The 18,805-nt window shown below is 42.5% G+C and overlaps 1 protein-coding gene across 1 annotated transcript in view; it reads left to right on the forward strand.

Annotated features, from left to right (window-relative positions):
• The window catches only part of SPTBN1 (spectrin beta, non-erythrocytic 1), a 459,103-nt gene that overhangs the window by 99,130 nt on the left and 341,168 nt on the right, over positions 1 to 18,805 (forward strand). The window contains exon 2 of the mRNA XM_086927648.1: positions 9,777 to 9,966. Coding sequence (XP_086783774.1) covers positions 9,825 to 9,966 — 142 coding nt within the window. The 5' untranslated portion in view covers positions 9,777 to 9,824. The remainder of the gene's footprint in view (positions 1 to 9,776; positions 9,967 to 18,805) is intronic.

Consider the following 18,805-nt stretch of genomic DNA (forward strand, 5'->3'; position numbering starts at 1 on the left):
AAGAGCTGTGTTCCTGAGGCAGGCGCCGTTTTGAAAGCCGAAGCTAGTTTGCAAATTAATTTAAGAAAATCTATACCGTAAAAGGGTACTCAGGGCTAGAGTTCATGCTTCTACCGCGTCTTTGTCAGGAAGTGCACTTGGTAACGAGTTGTGGTCTTGAATTGCATGCATAAACAGTAACACAACCATGTTTACCTGTCTAGAGGTCGAGCCAGTAACTTCATGAAATTAAGGAGGCTGACAGGAGAGTTTCATTGCTACATGTAAAGGTTTGAAAGTCGTTCCAGACCGGTCGTGTGTTTGTTTATCTAACATCCATGCATATAAATGACAGCTTTCTCTCTCTTCCTATAACGGAAAGCAGGGCGTGGCGGTAGTTTTTGAAAAAGAACATTTATTGTGCTCTGCGATTTTTGTAACGGATAATATAGACACAAAGTTAGGCCTTTGTAAGCTACAGCACTTGGAGGCAACAGTGGAAATGTTCAGTTCCAAGCAAGCAGGCAGAATCGTAGTCAAATATTAGTGTTCAGTGCAATTAAGTGCAATGTTATCTGCGTTCAGCAGGGGGCACCAGCTATCTACATGAGATGGCGTAGCAGCATTTGGCATTGCCACAGCCTGTTTTAACGAGAATTGGATAGTGAGGCACGTACACAAATACAGGATTTAATAACTGGTTTTAATAAATCAGCCACAGAATATTTTTACGGGTCAATTGAATGAATAGTTGCCTGATCTACCCAATTGTAACTTCCAAAACATGTCCTGCTTCTGTAGACTACAATCTGGGCATTCCAAAAGTTTATTTGTTGACTGTTTTAAAGTTGAAGTCAGGCAAGCCAAAAGTTTGTATCAAAATGTGAGAAACATACAGTTGAAAACTAATGTAGTTGATGGAATACGCAATTAGTTCATACGTTCGAAAATCAAGTTTGCCAGTCATTTACATTGTTTTTAAAGGTACTAATCCATTGTGCATGGCAGTGGTTCGTTACCTGAGGTTCGGGATCCCTCTGGGCACGCGAAGCCTACTCTGGAGGCCCGCTACTGCTTACAAAGTAAAAATCAGAGCCGGTCCTAGGCCTTCTGAGGCCCTGGGCGAAAGGGAAGATGTGAGGCCCCTCTAATTGCAAATTGCGTCGCAAGAAGTGACATCACAGAAAGTGACTTTGCAGGACTAATAATGTTAGGTATTTGGCATCACTGAAGCAAACTAATGTGGATATCAGTAACATGGACAAAAAGTAGTGGCAATCCAAACAAGCATTTGCAATGCAATAGGTTTTGCATTTGCAAAGTTTAAATTTATTGGTATTGAAAATGGCAATGTCTTTTATGTATTTGTTTTTAAAACCAACAAATAAATATAAGGTTTGTTATTTATAATGTCAGTAGGTAAAGGTGAACACAAAACGCTGCTAAAGGAGGAGCTCTTGCGGAATGCTCTGGTTTTTAAAGGGCAGTGTATTTGTTAGCTGCTTAAATAATTTTATATCTTTTGTAACTTAATACAACAATGTTTTCCCCCAAAAAAATGTTTACGTGCATAATACACACCAAAATATACGCTGTTTAATTAAAGCAGGGCGGGAGGAGGTGGAAATTGTGCTATAAGGTAGTAGCAAAGTTTACGATGTTAAATAGAAACACCTTGTCACTCCTATCACCGCACACAGAGATGTTACCAGACTTGTCGCCTATTTCTTTGCAGCCGGGCTTCCTTTTTTCTTATTTTAAGATGTAAACGGATGCTGCTTTGAGGTATGCAACAACAAAATATAGGTGGTTTAATTAAAGCACCATGGGTGGAGGCCCGGATTGTGTGTCTCGTGTTAGGAGATTCTCCCATAGTGAAAATTAACAAGCACTTCACACACATGGTATGTACATAAACTGATTTAAGGGTGCCAGGCCCCCCTGTGCAGTCCATGACCCTTTCAGATTAACCAAATAACTCTTTTACCCCCTACAAAAAACCTCACTGACTCCCAAATTGGATAACGTCACACGTTATACCACTAAAGGTCCCACGAGGTGGCAGATAAATAGTTTTTTTCGAGCCTAATCATGTCCATGCTGAAACCGAATCACGTTTATTGTTGGGCACTCCTATAAGGTTTACACAGAGGTGATGCAATCCAGTCCCACAATTGGTAATCTGAGATTTTCCTGCTCATTTATGTCCATTATTTCACTCGGTCCAATATAACCGAAGAATTTAACAGAAAGTAAAAGTCATCATCAGAGTAGTACTGTTGCATCTGAACTACACCCACCGTGCACGTGTGGAGCATCTGTCCAAGTGATTAAGAAGTTCCAGACAACCCAGAAGGCAGCGCAAGACCGCTCCTTCACCTCCCCTCTCTTCATGCTCTCCACTGACTGCCTGAATCTAGACTAGAGACTCCGACTTCAAAAGAAGGAGTATAGCTCTTTGTGACAAAAAGTGCGCAAGATCCCACTTCTTGTAACAAAAAAGTTAAAACCAAACTGGCTGCAATCCTGCCCGTTCTTTCCCTTCAACAAATCTAGTACCAGGGGAAACTCCTTCGGGGTCCGCAAGGCTGAGACGTGCAATTCTCCATCTGCAAGAAGTGCAAATTAGCACCGGAAACCACCAGCTCAAATTAAGCACTGGCAGTGCTTATTGAATTAAACACATTAGTGTATTATCTGCACTAAGTATGTGCAGTCGTCTACGTAGTTCTCTGTAGATGCAATTGCAGTCACTGCTGTAAGGTGCACAGAAAGAGACTGTAGTGTACGGCAACTTCGTAGGGCGTTTCTTCCGTTTCCTTAACAAAGTGGCAATGGCCTTGACTTACCATCTGTCTGAAGACGTTACGCCAACGCGGCCCAGCCAACCTACTCCCGACTCCACTCCTGGCTGAAGAATAGACTGTACAGGCCAGGGAGCGCGTGCGTGCTGCGTCACTGCATTTTAGCCACACAGCGCGCGGGGGCTGGCCAAAATGATGTCCAGGGCCGTAATTGGTAGCGCTTTCGTGCGCTACCAGATTGATGGCCCTGGGACCCACATCAAACCGATATGCCGCCCGCACACTGCACCAACTCCACTAAGCTTGGTGGTGGTGCATGCGTGCGTGCACGGTGATTGCGCACAACGCTTTCTCGCATTTTCATGTCAGGCCCTGCTCTGCGATCTACTCTGCTGGGCCGGTGGCGGGGCCCCCGGAGCGCGAGGCCCTGGGCAGCTGCCCATACCGCCCATGCCTAGGACCGGCCCTGGTAAAAATAATAACCAGATTAAGTATTTATAAATGAAAGAAGGCAAAAGCATAGGTAGAAATTTTAAGTATGAAGGAATTTGAACTTGAAGACTAAACATGAAGCCAGTATCCTCAGGATGTTTTGTGGGAGCTGCGTAAGTGCATAAACAGAATATAGTATGGATGATGATTGCCCTTAATTTAATTTAGAAAAACTTGAACCTTCCCATTAAAATTTTCATTAAAAAAATATTTATTTGTGAATTAAATAAAGTATCTGAACAATTGTTTATCGTTAAATGAGTGCTTCTTTGTGTATTTTTTGCCTATTGTTTTGCGGTTCAAATCATCGAAAATGCTTAGGCCGGTGTCACCATATTTCAGTAATGATTCATGTCACAAGGCTAAGAACCCCTCTTGTGAGGTACCTTAAAACACACCCTCTAACCCTGGTTCAATGTGAAATCTTAATTCAACCCTATCCCTACCTCAGCCCTATTCCAAATCCAACACTATCTGCACTCCTAACCTGTGTAATCCCACTAACCCTATCCCTAACCCCATTCCACCACTTAATCATAATAGAACCCTAGTACTAACCAAGCACTATCCCTAATCTAACCCTATCCATTCCATATCAATATTTCTAACCCTGGTCCAAGGCATAACCTTAGCTGTGCCCTAATCGAACCCTGTATCCATCACAATATCGAACCCTAGCCCGTGCCATAATCCTAAACCAAACACATTCCTATCTCCATCCAGTCCCTATCAAAATCTCGAACGCTAGTCCAAGACATAACCCTAAACCAGTCCTAGGATGCTTGTTTCCAGTCCAGGGAAGACCTGACATGGCAGTTCGTGCTCGGCTGTTCCAATGAGGAACAGGGTCAAGACTGATTTACATATGGCTGGGTCTGAACTGAGATGGCGAAGTGAGCTAAAGAACGATGATGGATTACACCCAGATCTGTGGCACGGGTGAGCTTCTGCGCAGTTTCAGCGCTCCGTCCATCATCTCCTTGTGTTTGCCATAACCCTACCTATGCCTGAACCTAAACCTGTCTCCATCACTCACTGTCTCTATAGTCAAAATGTCATCCTAACCAAATCCTAGTGGTAACCCAACCCCACCCCTGTCTTAATCTATTCCCTGTCAAAATCTGTAACCCTAGTTTAAGGCATAACCAAACCGTACCCCTAACTCAACCCTATACCAGCCCCCACCTTATCCTTATTTCTAACTCTTGACCTAGTTCCAACTCCATTGCCATAAAACGACATTAAACCATATATCTCTATCTAGCTATGACGATGCTGAAGGTTAATGATGATGTACATTTTGGTACCTGAAATTTGTGACACTGATTTGTGTGATCTGTTTGTACTTGTTTCTAATGTGCTTTTATGGTCATACTGCTGACCAAATAAAGATTATTTGAACTTGAACCTTATATCCTTACCCTACGATAACACACACATTTCCCTCACCTAACCGTACCACTTACTGTGAAGCAAACCATTTCACTGACCTGTACCCTAATGTTGAACCACGTAGTAATATGTGCTTAGCCTTTTTTCCCCCCAAGAGTTTTATATGGTGCGAACTTGACCTGAAGGTAGAGCGCTTTACATCAGCACCAGTCACGTTGCCCAAGGACACATTCATTTTTGTTGGGCACAGAGATATTAAGTGATTTGCCCAGAAACACCGGATGCTGAATGTCATTGCAGAGACTCGAACCCAGGTCCCCAGATTTGAGATCCACCGTTCTAGCCCATTAGGCCACCCTCTCCCTCTCCCGTCTCCTACCCTTACTGTAAAACAAATGTTTTCTAACCGGTGTCTGTCTTTTAACCTCACACCAACCCTTTCCCTGCCTGGAACTAATCCTGAAACAATTTTTTTCTTCTGACAGTATTGATTGTGTTTCCAAAGGCAGACTGTTAAATAGCCCCTATGCCTTCAGTGAGGTGAAGTTTCACCCTCTGTATAAACATTATTCCATCACAACAGTATTAGACAATTGTTTTTTCAGGCTAAATGTTTCGAAATTTGGGTCTGACCATTTGATTTGAACTTTTGACCGAATAATCGTTCCAAAGAACATTATTTTTGTTAAACCTCCTCCCACATTAAAACAGATATTGTTTTTCTTGCTTAAACTGAAAATGTACTGCATCTGTGCACATTTCAAATGGTTACTTTGAAACCCAAGCCAGCGAAATTGCAACATCTCAGCTGTCGGTGTCAGAGCTGTCCTGAAACTATACTTTGTAACATTGGTATTTCTGTTTTTGTTTCACCAATAAATATTTAAATTGAAACCAACCCCAAATTCAAATGTAATTAATGTCCATTGCTCTTCCAGTGCTAATTTAGCTGTGCAAATATTTAATATTCATTATTAGAAGATTGTTGAAATTCCCTCTCAATGCTGTAAAATTCCAAATTCAGACTTTCACAACCCAGCAGAGTTTTAGAAGTAACCTGCCTTCATATTGCAGCCCACAGTGGGCTGAACTACAAGCACACTATGATATAAATAATCTGACTTCCAAAAACAATATCAACAGAAGGTGTAACAAGCATTGGCAAAGCCAATAGGTCGCTGACTTATTTTGGCAATACTTTTTGTGGATGGTTTTTGTATGAAGGTAAGCACTGTAGGAAAACAAGCATTGTCCCAAAGCCACCCTCTGTATATTTTACAACGCCACAATATATAATATGTTTTAAATAAGACACATTACACCAGTGACCCCTAGCAATGAAGGGGACTACTTATTGTGCAGATTTCTGGATGCGGCTATTTCGCCATATCCTTCCTACTGGCCTTGGCGAGGGCCTTTATTTGATCATATTTAAATAATAAAACCCATATTCTGAAGCCCACGTCTTGGGCCCTCCTGCCATGGCAAGGAGTGAGTTTGACATTCAGTTAACATGGCGCCAATGCATCATCGGGGCTCTCAAATCCTGAAAGGGAAATATAACGTGCTAACATAGAGGCATAGCTGAAAAACGAGGCATGGCCTGTTAAAAAGTGCATCTAAACACTGTTTAATGTAGACACTTCTAAAGAGCAGTTCCTCGATCTACATCATCAAAGTCACAACGAGGGAATCCATAAATGCCCAAATCTTCCACGGTCCCAAGTCAGGTCTTGCTAGCTCATGCGGCCTTGGGGTTGTCCTGCTGGTCTGGTGCATGTGGTACTTCTGTTCAGATGCGGGGATGAAAGTACCAGAATGCAAAGAATGAGCAGTCTTCATGAAACACTCGCATCAGCCCTGTGGCTTCATGTGATCTCTGTAAGTGATGCATTCTGTGTTTGAGACTCCTAGCGTCGGAATGCAAAGGTTGGTAATAACCAGGGGTGTAGCTTCGGGGGAGGGCGGGTGTTTGGGCTGTTACACCCTCCTGATAAATAGTTGGGTACAGGTGCTTTCAGTCGAGTATTGAGATGTCAGTCGGAATTCCCCAGGGATGTTTACAAGAGGCAAAAAAACTTACACACTCCCTCTCCGTTTTGAAAGTCCTCAAAATATTGGTTATTTCATAAAATATTGTGTTTTCTCTCTTAATACTTCTACCAATCCGCATTCCTCTCCCTTTCCAGTGCCCTGTAGGTCCCTCTCATGCATCCTGGTTGTCATATAATGTACTGAAACATTATATGCCAGCCTGATTGTTGGAAAATCTAAAGCTCCCCCTCCCCTCCCCCCCAATCTTACTGTCCAAGCTACGCCCTGGTAATGGTTGTGAGTCTAAATCCTGCACTGCGACTATCTGGGTCCTATAAGGGCACAGGTTTAGCTCAATATCAAGCGGCCATTTATTTTAATGAATGGAATCCTGTGACGGGAAGACTAAGTGACATTGTGAAATTGTAATGGACAAGTGGTATAAACTGAGTCCTCCTGTAGATTCTATTCCCAAACACAATGACATGTAAAATGTAATGTTTCTATAATTTAATTAAAAGGTACATGCCTTGTTAAATTTTTCAAGTCGATTCTGGAGTACATACGTCATTCCACGCATGCAACTCCTCCCTCGCTCTCCCACTTGAATCGTGTTAAATCAGGATCATTGTAAACTGTTTTGTTAATTAACGTGTTTTTTGTGTGCACCTTTGAATTCCTGGCTTGACATTTTTCAGACGTTGACAGATGTGAATTATGCACCATCTTATTTATGTAAGCTGGCGCATAAATATCTACCCTCCCGTAACCTTCGGTCAATGCATCAGGCTAAATTTGCTGTCCCTAGGTTCAAACGGGCACGATTGGGCGGACGCTCCTTCACCTACTTGGCCCCGGTTCTGTGGAACTCACTTCCGCTCAAACTACGTCTTGAGCCAAGTTACACCCAATTCCGGAAGGGCATTAAAGCCTGGCTATTTAACCAATAAACTCCACATCCCTTCATAAACCTTCCGTCTTACTGAGAAAAACCCAGATCCAAGGCGCCGGGAAAGCCTCAGGGTAGCTGTTGCGCCATATAAATGTAATAAATAAATAAATAAATAGGCACCATATAGGAATTTCGATTTTCTTTTTACTACTTCCGGTATTATATGTTGCATCTGTATGGTTCGTTTGTGTTAAAAAATGTTAGTGTTTCTCAGATCATGTTAAACCCACATGTTAATTCTCCCCTGTGCGCCCTCGCTATTGACATTAAAATGGCAGGTAATTTCTGTTACCTGGGGACTCAGTCCTACTAAGCTCCTAAGAGCTATCGATCAGTATAGCTCAATGTAGAACCATCTCTCAGTGACTGTTGTCCCTTGAGTTACATGGGGAGTCGAGAGAGTGGCATGTCTAAGATCACGCTTAGCGCCACATTGTTCATGCAAGGGTCATGCTATTACAGACTGAGCCCATTAAGATATGTTATCACCCTTCCACAATCTAGTAATGGAAGTAGGAAAGACTAGTTGTCACTTGGTCTACTTGCAGAAGATAGATCAGTTGAATGAAGATACAAAGGCAGCTGGAACAATCATTAGCCCACCTTTTCCCTATCACTCCCTGCCATTCCCGGGTTTAAATGTTTATTTGTTTGCACGCTTGGATGTGAAATAAGTGTGGTAGGTGGTCTGCAGTGGCTTAACTCGCTACATTATTGCATGCATTTGTGTGTAGGAGGAAGCTCCAGTTGTTTGTTAGGGTCCTAACCTAGCCAACTGAAAATATCTCCTCCTGAATTGGTCACTCCAAATCTGCCAAGAGTTGACCCACTATTTGCGGGAAAGAATATTGCAGAATTAAAAAAATCTTTTTTAACAAATGCTAGGGTGTATAAAATGCAAATGGCTCTTGGGAGCAGTAAATGACAGTTCCTTTGTGAAACGCAAATAACATGCTTTGTTGTCACCAGAAGTTATTCCAAATTCTTCCTTGAAGTTCATGGCTTTCTTGGTTATAGCAGCACTATTAATTTATTGCTGTGAATGCAAGTTGATTTGAATTTTATAGCACAAACTGAACAATTGCCTATAACTGCTGTAAGAGCAAGAGTTGTTTTCCTTGGGTTCTTGCTCACACTGACTCTGCATTATCTTAAGAACGTTAGCAGTAGTAGCAAGTTAGTTTGACCCTCAGAAAGCGTGGTGATGTCGATCATTCTCTCTGTGAGCGGTGCTAAAGATACTGAGGATCTTGATTACATTATTCCTCTCTATCACTTGTGACATAGATTTTTCTATGTGACAAGTCAGTGTTTTGAGCATCCCACATTGTTTCTTATACCAGCAACAAGGTTAATTTCATGTGCATCTAACACGGGTAGCATCCTAAGCAACCGTTTGCTGATAGGGTGTAGTATACCTTCAACAGTGGGCTGGAGATGAGTCAGGCTCTACTGGTTTTAATTGAGATGTGTCTTCAGCCTGCCTCTGAAGAACATAAAGATGGGGCCAATACAGGAAGCGGTGGGTAAACCGTTGCAAAGGTTGGGGCAAATGCAGTTTGGAATCTATTGCCTGTGCTTTTGCATCTTGTTAGATGTAGCGTTGGCAAATATCCTCTGATTTTAATAAAGTTATATGCCTACTTATCGGTGCTTTAGTCGGCTATTTCCGTTTATTGGTCTTTCATTGTATCAGTCACATTTTAGTTCAGCCTGCTTCGTCCATTGGCTTACTTCTCTGAGTGAGGGCATTCTGTTTTTGCACAAGTTACACACAAAAGTAGTCCCCTTGGGCAGTTTTACAAATCCCACTCCCAAACATTGGCAAAGTGAAAAGTTAGCAGCAAATGCCAGATCAGTTGGCTTTGCTAATGCTTGTTTTTTGAGGCGCAGGTGTGTTGCACCTGAGCAGATTGGGTGGATGGGATTTTGATGATCGATCTTGTCACTGAGGCATTTTGGGTGCGGGAGTTTCCTAGGAGTTTGTATGTGAGACATAGGCCTTGGAACAACATTCTACCCTTCACAGGGAGTTGGTTGGAGTAGTTTTCATATGAACGCATGCTGTTTTTTTGGGGTAACTTATATTTGATTTAAATGCCTTGTGTTTCTTTTCTCAACAGTTTTTGGAGGCCTAAACTGATGACGAAGAGAGTTTAGAGAAAGTTAATATGACGGCAGTGGCAACGGATTACGACCACATGGAAATCCAGCAACAGTACACCGATGTCAACAACCGCTGGGATGATGAGTGGGACAATGAGAACAGCTCTGCACGCTTATTTGAGCGATCGCGCATCAAGGCTTTAGCAGGTAGGCAGCTCTCAACATCTGGTTGTTAATTATGTATTAGTAGTGGAAATGGGGCACTGTGTGAGAATTTGCTGTAGAGTGTTCGCTATTCTTTAATAAAGATGTCCACAGACTGTTCATGTTGAATTATTCGCCCATTGATTTACGATTAACATCATTTCATCTTTCCTTGAACATTTTCAGGTTTATGTAAATTGTGAACAATATATTTCTATTTTGTTTTCTATTTTTAATCAAATCTTGATGTAGACCTCAGAAAAATTGCTTGAAGCTGTTGGAGGAGATTTCATGGAATAAAGACTTCTTGTTGTCATGTTGGCATCACATCTTACACTTTGAAATTCATACTAAAAACAAATAACCTCAAAGTGCTAATAGCAAAAAACTAAATGTTTAAAAACTCTTTGGGCAATCTTTGAACATTATCATTTTTTGTGAGACTGTTCTTGACTGAGATTTGCGAATTCTTGGAAGTTGCCTTCGAAAGGCTTGTGATGGATAGAACCTGTGAGGTGCAGTCAATATGATGTTGAATCAACCTGGCAGTTTCCTGTGAATGGTGCAGTCACAGGCAGGTCTCTGTTTTTTCCGCAGAGAGGTCTAATGGTTTGTGCCTAGTCTCACCACCTCCTAGATTGCTCCTGTGCAGGCCTGGCAGAACATTTCATGTCCAGGCAGCAAGCCTTCTAGAAATCATCTTCGCCAACAGAAGACAAGTGAACTTTCCCAGTCTTCTCTATGGCCCCTTTTCAGGCATGGTCTCATGTTATAATGCAAGAACACAATAGTTAATTCTAGCACTCTGATTGGCTCAGCTACTTCCCACATTCCAGATAGAGCGCTAAAAATAATAACAATTCTGGTTGTAATGTGTGCTGCATACATTGCTCTTACAATAATCTTCAAAATAAGTACATTGTTTTGAGAACATAGGTCTCCTGACTCCCTACACTGCACTTTCCTTCCCTCTGACAAGCACACTTTTCAACTAGAGTGTCAAGTGACCTAGCCTGCCTGTGCTGGAGTAAAAATGTCTTCAATGGCCACACGTGTTTATGTCCCTAATTTCTGTAAGCATTTGTTTAAAAGTGGTCCCACACCTTTTTTGTCTTTTCAGACACTATGTCCTGTGGAGTATTTACACATGAGACATTTTCGGGATCAAAATTTAACACCATTACGCGCGCGCGGGCATGTGTTTCTTATCTAATCTAAAAAACAAAAATGACCTTTCTTGTATCTTTTACTTCTTTTCTTGTTAGCTGCTAATACTGTGTAATTCAAAAAGAGAAAATAATCAGTCTTGTATGAAAATAACTCTTATTCACTCCCGCCCAAATTCAAAACTAACTGTTGAAGAAAGGCCATAAAGCACTAGAGTCCTATACCAACTCGCAGGTGAAGGTGGCGATTGAGAAATTGTTGGCCAGTAATTAGACCAGTCAGCTCAAACACACTGAAGAAACTCGGCCATTCCACTATTTTTCTTCCTATCCCTGCACTGAGCTGTATGTTCTCTAGCGCTTTATCATGAACAAGGAATTGAGCGCTATGATTCCGCTTGTTCTTTTTCTACTCAGAGGTTCACCCTAGAAAGTCCCAGAACTCTGAAGGCGCTGAAAAGTAGCACACTGAAAACATCACCCTGGCTTCTATGCAGGTTACAAATCCCTGGAATATAAAGTTTAATTCTGCAATGCGTACAGAGAGAGCCATTTGACGGTCAGAAGAAATAGAAGACGGCTTGTCACGTGCATCACATGACCTCAGGCTGGGTTCTCCTCTCCTCGAGGAAGGGTAAAGCTGCGGAGCAGTTTATGTATTTAGTAATTTATTGTGAGCATCCCGTGGTAGCGTGCCCACATTCCTGACCTCTACATGAAATGCCTCATCGCTGTGGCACATAGCATACTGCCGGCAGCCACGAGCGAAGCGCGCCCTTTCCGGTCACGGCCGGAAGTTCCCGTGACACTGTTTATCTCTCTGACTTTCATAATAATGCCTTTGATGCGCGGGTCCTGCAGTGGTATGGAGCGTACAGTTCGATGTCCGAGAAGGAGGACTAGTGTTGTCTTCCAGTCACCAGGACTTTCCACGTTAGAAACGCTCAAGTGCTTTTTCAAGGCGTTTCCTCCTGAGCAATAAATAATACAGACACAATAAGCACTTGTCGGATATTTAATACAAGCAGTGTTGCTAAATTATTCACATTGCTTGACATTAGCTGGTGTTTGTCTCAGGTGGACGTGCGATTCTGCCTTTCCACCAGGTAACACCTGTTATACTAAGCCTGCCATTTTTGTTTAATTGCTTTTTCATTTAATTTTGAATTCGTTATTAAAGTTATTCTGAGACGTTCTTTCAGATTGACTACACTTGTGCATTTTTGTGTAATTTCCCGGCTGAGTGTTGGACCATTCTCGGTTTCATCCTGTGTGATTTTTTGCATCCTGGGGTGTAATGAGTATGCTGCACGTGGTATTCTTGTGGATGTCTCTGAAACAGGAAGCTTTTGAGAATTTGGGGAGTAGGTGATCTCTGGGACCAGGAGAGGTGCCAGAGTAAATGTAAATCCAGTACTTGTATAGCGCACAAATCACCCCCGAAGGGGTATCTCGGCGCTGGGGGCTGTTGGGAAGATTATGCGAGCTATTGCCCAGAGTCGCATGGTGCTGGGCAGACCCCTGCCACCTGAGTCGGGGATCGAACTGTGATCCCCAGCGTCAGTCACCCTGGCCACGGCGCCACCTGTCCTGCGGAAAGTACAGAGGGGGAAGCTGGGAGGTGGAGGCTAGCGACTGAAGCAGAATCCGCCTGATATTGCAGGATGGGGGATTGCTGGAGATGGTGACTATGTGGAAAGCGTGATCTCAAGACACTAGAAATTAATTTCCCATACCGAGTACCTGGCAAAATGCAAATTCTGTATTTTCTTCCAGTTGGGCATTTCTGAAATAACACCAGTAATCAATGCCTTCTAGAGAGTTATAGCGAGCTTGAAGGATGAAAACATGCCTCATTTACAGATCTAGTTCAACCACTGGTCTGTAACACGGGTACTATCTCAACATCACTTTCATAAAACCGGTTTTCACTTACACGTTCTATTGTTGACCTGTTGGACTCTGGCCTCATTAGGCAATATAAGAGGTAACACGCGGAGCAGGAATTTAGTTGCTCTTTTTCAACGCCTAGTTGAAAGATCTCCACTACCAGTCAGGTCACTCTTTGTGTATTCACACGGCCACATTCTCAACCAGCGTAAACTTCAATCGTAATTCAACAAATCGTTGTTTGGAAACATGAAGCACACGCAAGGGGCTTTCATGCTCGTGCCACCGCCTCTCTCCGCTGATTTTGCTCACTTTACCAACATGCTAAGTGTATTGCGCCTTTGACTCCTTCTTTTTTTTTTTTTTTTTTACTGCTCTGTCCTTTGTTATCCCCACTGCTGTCGCTTGAAAATGTTGCAAATAAAGAGTTGGTCCTCCCTCAACTCAGGGATACAATTCCTAAGAAGATCAAAGCATACATAATGAGGTGATCAATAATGGTGCTTCTGTTCTGTGGTCATCGTAATTCCAAATGTTGCGCTTAAAGGCCATTTATTTATGGAATTGTATCATCAGGATATTACGCTGTCCGTTTCCCGTTGGCTGCTGTCGCTCACAGACACTTCCACATAGACTATTTTTCTTGGTCTCTTTTCTTTAAAGCAGTAGGGAGGGTATTTCCTTGCTCTGGCCCTCTTAAAATTGGAAGATTTCCTTTTTGCACAGGTCTCCCAAGCCTGTACAAGGGCCATTTCAAATAAACAGGAAGTCCCCTTAGCGGCTCCTGAGGTTGACCTAGTTAAGTAAAGTACAGCTTCCTTCCCTCTGGTGAAGATCCATTATTCCGGAGGATGTGATTGACATGAAAGTTGATTCCACTTTGTTCCACAGTGTTCCCATAATTCCTTTTACACGTTAAAGGAATTTCGAGCTGCAAAATCCTAGATAGGGCCTTCAAGCTATTTCTGAAAGGAACAACAACATAATGTAAACACTGCAAAGTAACATATAGTTGAGTAAACCATCCTTAACGTTCTAAATTTGGTAAGGAGTCCGAAACACTCCTAGGCTGCCTTGTTCCTTCATGTAGATTTTAGCATTTGTATGTGTAGTGCATGTTTCTTAACCAGACTCTCCGCAACTTCACAGCAGGCACATATTCAGAGAACAAATAAGTATTTCTTAAGTTTCATTGATTACCAAGACTTTTAAGACTTTATATTTAGTACAGAGGAATTACCTCATGGGATTCACTGAGTAGCCATAAACAAGAGTGCAGTTTAGTCGGTGTTTAACGTTTAAACACTTTTCATGCTTAGATGCTATAGAAACGGAGGTGTGCCTACTCACAAGGCACAATATTTTTGCAGCACAGTAGCTGAAGAGTTAAAGAAATGTTATTTTAGGTAAACTTCTGCTTTATGCTATTCTCCTCATGCTATTCTTCTCATGTGGCCATGTTTGATTTGCTAGCACTTTTTTGCGTTTTAATTTGACGTTCACCGAACAGGTATGCATTGTTGTTCAACACTTAAGTTAGACATATTCTTTTAACTTGTATTTGTCTCTGTGTGGTCTCTAAATTAAAATTATTTTGTATCTACATTTTAAAGTGGTTAGTAACATAACCTGTAGTGTTTATTTGTGTCTGTTTTATGTTGGCGCCTTTTTCCTTGCTGTTTAGCTGTTTTTCATACTTGATTAATAAACATTATTGGGCGTGAAGTAAGTAGTGCGAGAAGTGATGGCAGTTGCATTGGTTTGCAGAGATATTAGGGATATTGCCGATGAAGGACCTAATGGCCATGGCGTAGATCTGAGAAAGTAGTAAATGAGCCCTTCACACAAGATTATTTGACATTAATGTGGCTAGTTTTCAGATCATGTTTCTCTAGAACCTGTAGCCAGCAAGACAACTTATGCTAGCGGTGGTTCTGAACCAGCCTTCTCCGTCGAGCTTCTGGCGTTTTAAATCCTTAGACACAGGGGCGGCTCTAGGCTTATGGCGGACCTGGGCAGAGAGCGTAGGTGGGGGGGCCTGGAAGAGAAGGTCCGGGTGGAGGGAGTGCGGAGGCCAGTAAAGAGGGGGGGGGGTTCAGGGTTTTTGGAAGTGGAACAGAGCCGGAGGCCACCAAATCCCTGCCACAGGAAACCACGCAAATATGTATCCATCCTCAGAGGATTATTATATTAAGGATTTATATTGGCGTGGTGGCCCCTGGGGTTTGGTGGCCCTGTGCAGATGAACAGCTTTCACATGCCTAAGGCCGCCCCTGCTTAGACGTTGCTGGAGTTTTTCTCGAGAAGGGTCCTGTAGCTAATATACCGTATTTCAGGAGGAGGGAGATCAGAGCTTGGTCTATGGCATGAAGGTCAACGACGATAAAAAGGGATGGATCTGTATCCTCATTCTAAGCTGGATTGTACAACCACTAATGTCCGTGACTAGGAATATGATGCTATTGATTTCTCAAGGTGGGCAGCGTATTTAATGCAAGGGGTGATAGCTCTTTTTCTTACTTCAATTCTTAGGCTGTCTACGAGTATTATTCATTTTGCCCTCCATTTTGTTCAGGGACGCACTAGTTCTAGTGTTCAATAGTGGGGATACAGTTTGGCCTGTTGGAGCCCGTTGATGTGTCGGTAACAATACCTAGATTGTGTTGCATGCTGTTCTGCTGCTTGTTCTCAAGGACTGTATCAGAGTTTAGCTATTTGAAGATGTGTAGCATCATGCATGATTGGACCCAGACCTAAACATTGGCGCTGCTCTTGAATGTTACCTAGGGGGCTGCAATATATTGCAGGCCGCCCGCTGCCGCTTTTCTTAGAGGAACAAGGCTGTTCATGCCGGGGAAGGCATAATGGGCCCCTGTTTTACATTAGAGCCTGAAGGAGGATAGGATGGTTCAGAATGTGACCAGCACTGCTAGCATTCCCTGGATTCCTCCTTCAATCCCTTCCTTCCCCCCACCCACCCCCTCTTCACTCCCTCCCTTCCCCCCCCCCCCAACCACCACTCCCGTTCACTCCCTCGCAATCCCCCACACACCACTTCCCACACAAGTGGATTATAATCCTGGCTTGATTTATTGGTGATATTTCAAAGAATCCTATTTTCTCAGTGACTTGGACCATTTATCATTTTGAGGAGGCAAACATGGCTTGAGTCTGGGCGACTGACATCTCTTCCGAGAGTGGGTGTTTCTGTTGGGACACGTCTGGGCTATTAGTAGCACTTCCCTACAAGTCTAGCTGGGGTATCTGTATGGTTGGAGGATGGGATATTTTTGTTATTCCTCATGATTCTTAACACTCCTTCGGATGGTGCCCATTTTGAAAGTGTTTCAGGATCTGTTACTTTAGTTGCACCCTGTTTGGGGCATGCAGTGTGGTCTCGGGCCCAATATCTGGTTGGTGTGGAATGATTGAATTGAAAATAATGTTGGATTTGGGAGCCGAATTTAGTGTAAATGTCTGTGGGGACTAAAGCTCTGCTGGGTTGCAGGGAAAGGGTGGCTGGATGTGTGCCGAGGCTGTCACTGTGCAAATTGATCATGGTGGGTTCCCTGTGATTAGATGCAAAGAGGGACTGTTGCCCAGGATGATTTGGGACAGTGTTTGAGCATCAAGGGTGCCCATGAGTAAACGATATATAAATGCACCTGTTGTATGCACCTGGATATGTCAATCTCTTACCATTGTGCCAGCAAGTACTGAGGTGTAGGGGTTAACTAGGTCTGTCAGTCCTTGAGTTTTGCTGTTGCTGGGATAGGAATGGCGATAGATGGGTGGGTTTGTGCACTGAAGTTTGAAACAGTCATACCAAAAGATCCGCTACATGTACTCATTGATTTCTGGAGTCACCTGAAGCCTTGAATTGATGTTATACCCATTTTTAAAGTTTAAGGTCGTTTTTGATTAACACACCCATTAAACAAGATGTTTAGCTCTTTCGGGACTAGACATTTCTAGAAGCCTGGATTAAGTTTGACGCAGAGATAGATAGACAATATGAATTAAAAACAAATGATCCTGCAAATTCTTTTTCCAGAACTTTAAACAGTCAATGAAAACCAGTAATGGTGATTTTATTGTATAGGTTGGGAGATGTACGATAAACACAAATGTGATCTAAGGTGTGGTGTAAATTTTCATGCACTACAAAACCCGCCTCCGAGTTAACGAAAGCTTCCCAAGGGTTGACACCTTGAGAGTGCTCTGATTCAGCAGAGCAGCCTCACAAAGAGAGATCTGAAGCTGGAGAGAGGCTGGTAAATAATTGAGCAGATTCCAGGACTGCTGAGCACACCGTTGAATGGAGGTCACCGAGGAAGGACGGCCAAGAGAATTCACTTGATACAGAAGAGGAGAAACCTAAAACCGGCAGCACTAAGTTAACAGATGCGCCCATTCAACCATCCCCAGGCCTCTTGCGGTCTGGTCCTTGAGATGTGCAGCCATTTTAAAGGGGCCGTCCTGTGAATGATGTCACAATAGTTGTCAAAATCCCATCTCTAGATCATCTAACACAGTTCCATTCTAGAAGGCCAGCTTCGGTGATGGTTAGTCAAAATGTCTATATAAAGAGAACTGTTTTTCTTTTCTCTGGATGAACGTCTTAAGACTCCCAGCACATACCACATGTATTGTAGAGCTGGTAAAGTGGATGCTAGCAAGGACTTGTGTGTCTTTCTTTGGTTCATCAATAATACTGCACTGCAACCATTGATTCAGATACTGCACCAGCATTTTTTTAATCCCTGTTTTTCCTTACATGCTTCCTGGCTCTATAGATGCATTAAACAAGTCGCCCGGAGTAAGATGAATCTCTCTCTTGTAGTATGACATGAAAAATAGTAAGAATCAGTAAATTGAATAAAAAAACAATGAGGTCCATTGAACGAAGCACCTTTGTAATATTTGTAATTTTGTCTGTAAACTAAAAGCACACAATGAAATCATTTGCAAAGATTAATTTTGTTTGAAACTCGTCTAGGAGAAAACGTATTCAAATCATAGTCACTGGCATAGTAGATTTAATGTTTTACTTTAGACTTTTCTCTAACAGTTCTCTAAAAGCAACATGATCCTATAGCCTGAAAAATTGTTTCAGAATTTATCATTAATAAGTATCACAGAACACATAGGATTACATCATCTGTAGGGAGCCCTCTATTAGTCATGTTGTAGATTCAGTTTTCCAAAACTAAGGCATATTTCCCCTGTAAATTGAGGTCCTTTTACAGTTTCAACTCAACGCGTCTTCTCGTTAAGTCTTTTCTCCAAAGAGGTCATTTTGAATGCCGTCTTCCAGGACCATGTCTGTGCTGAGTTTATGTGAAGGCAAGCTGTTCAATAGCATAAACACCTTTGACTTTGATAATTGTGGTGCTTGTAAATACGGCACAGTTCCTAACATAAACAAGGAGTGTAATTTCTTAGGTGAATTATTTGAGGACAAGAAAATTTGCCCATCAAGGCACGAGGCATTTGAGGTATTGGGGACCAGAGCTGGCTTTAACACTGGTGGTGCCCCGTGCAACAATGTTTGTTGGGTTGGCATCCCTCAATGACCACCTCCGCCAGTGATTCCCTAGCTGCCACCCTTTTTGCAGCATTAGGATGATCAAAGACTCGGGGGAAATCATAACGCTCTAATTAATTAATACCTTGCAGTTATTGCAGATCTTTGATGACAGTTAATAGCTCACTGTTCTATGTTAGGATTTTAACGTTTAAACTGCAAGTAACAAAAGGATCTCTCTGACAAAAGTAGTAACCCA

Source organism: Lissotriton vulgaris, chromosome 6 (genome assembly GCF_964263255.1).
Source record: "Lissotriton vulgaris chromosome 6, aLisVul1.2, whole genome shotgun sequence".
NCBI lineage: Eukaryota > Metazoa > Chordata > Amphibia > Caudata > Salamandridae > Lissotriton > Lissotriton vulgaris.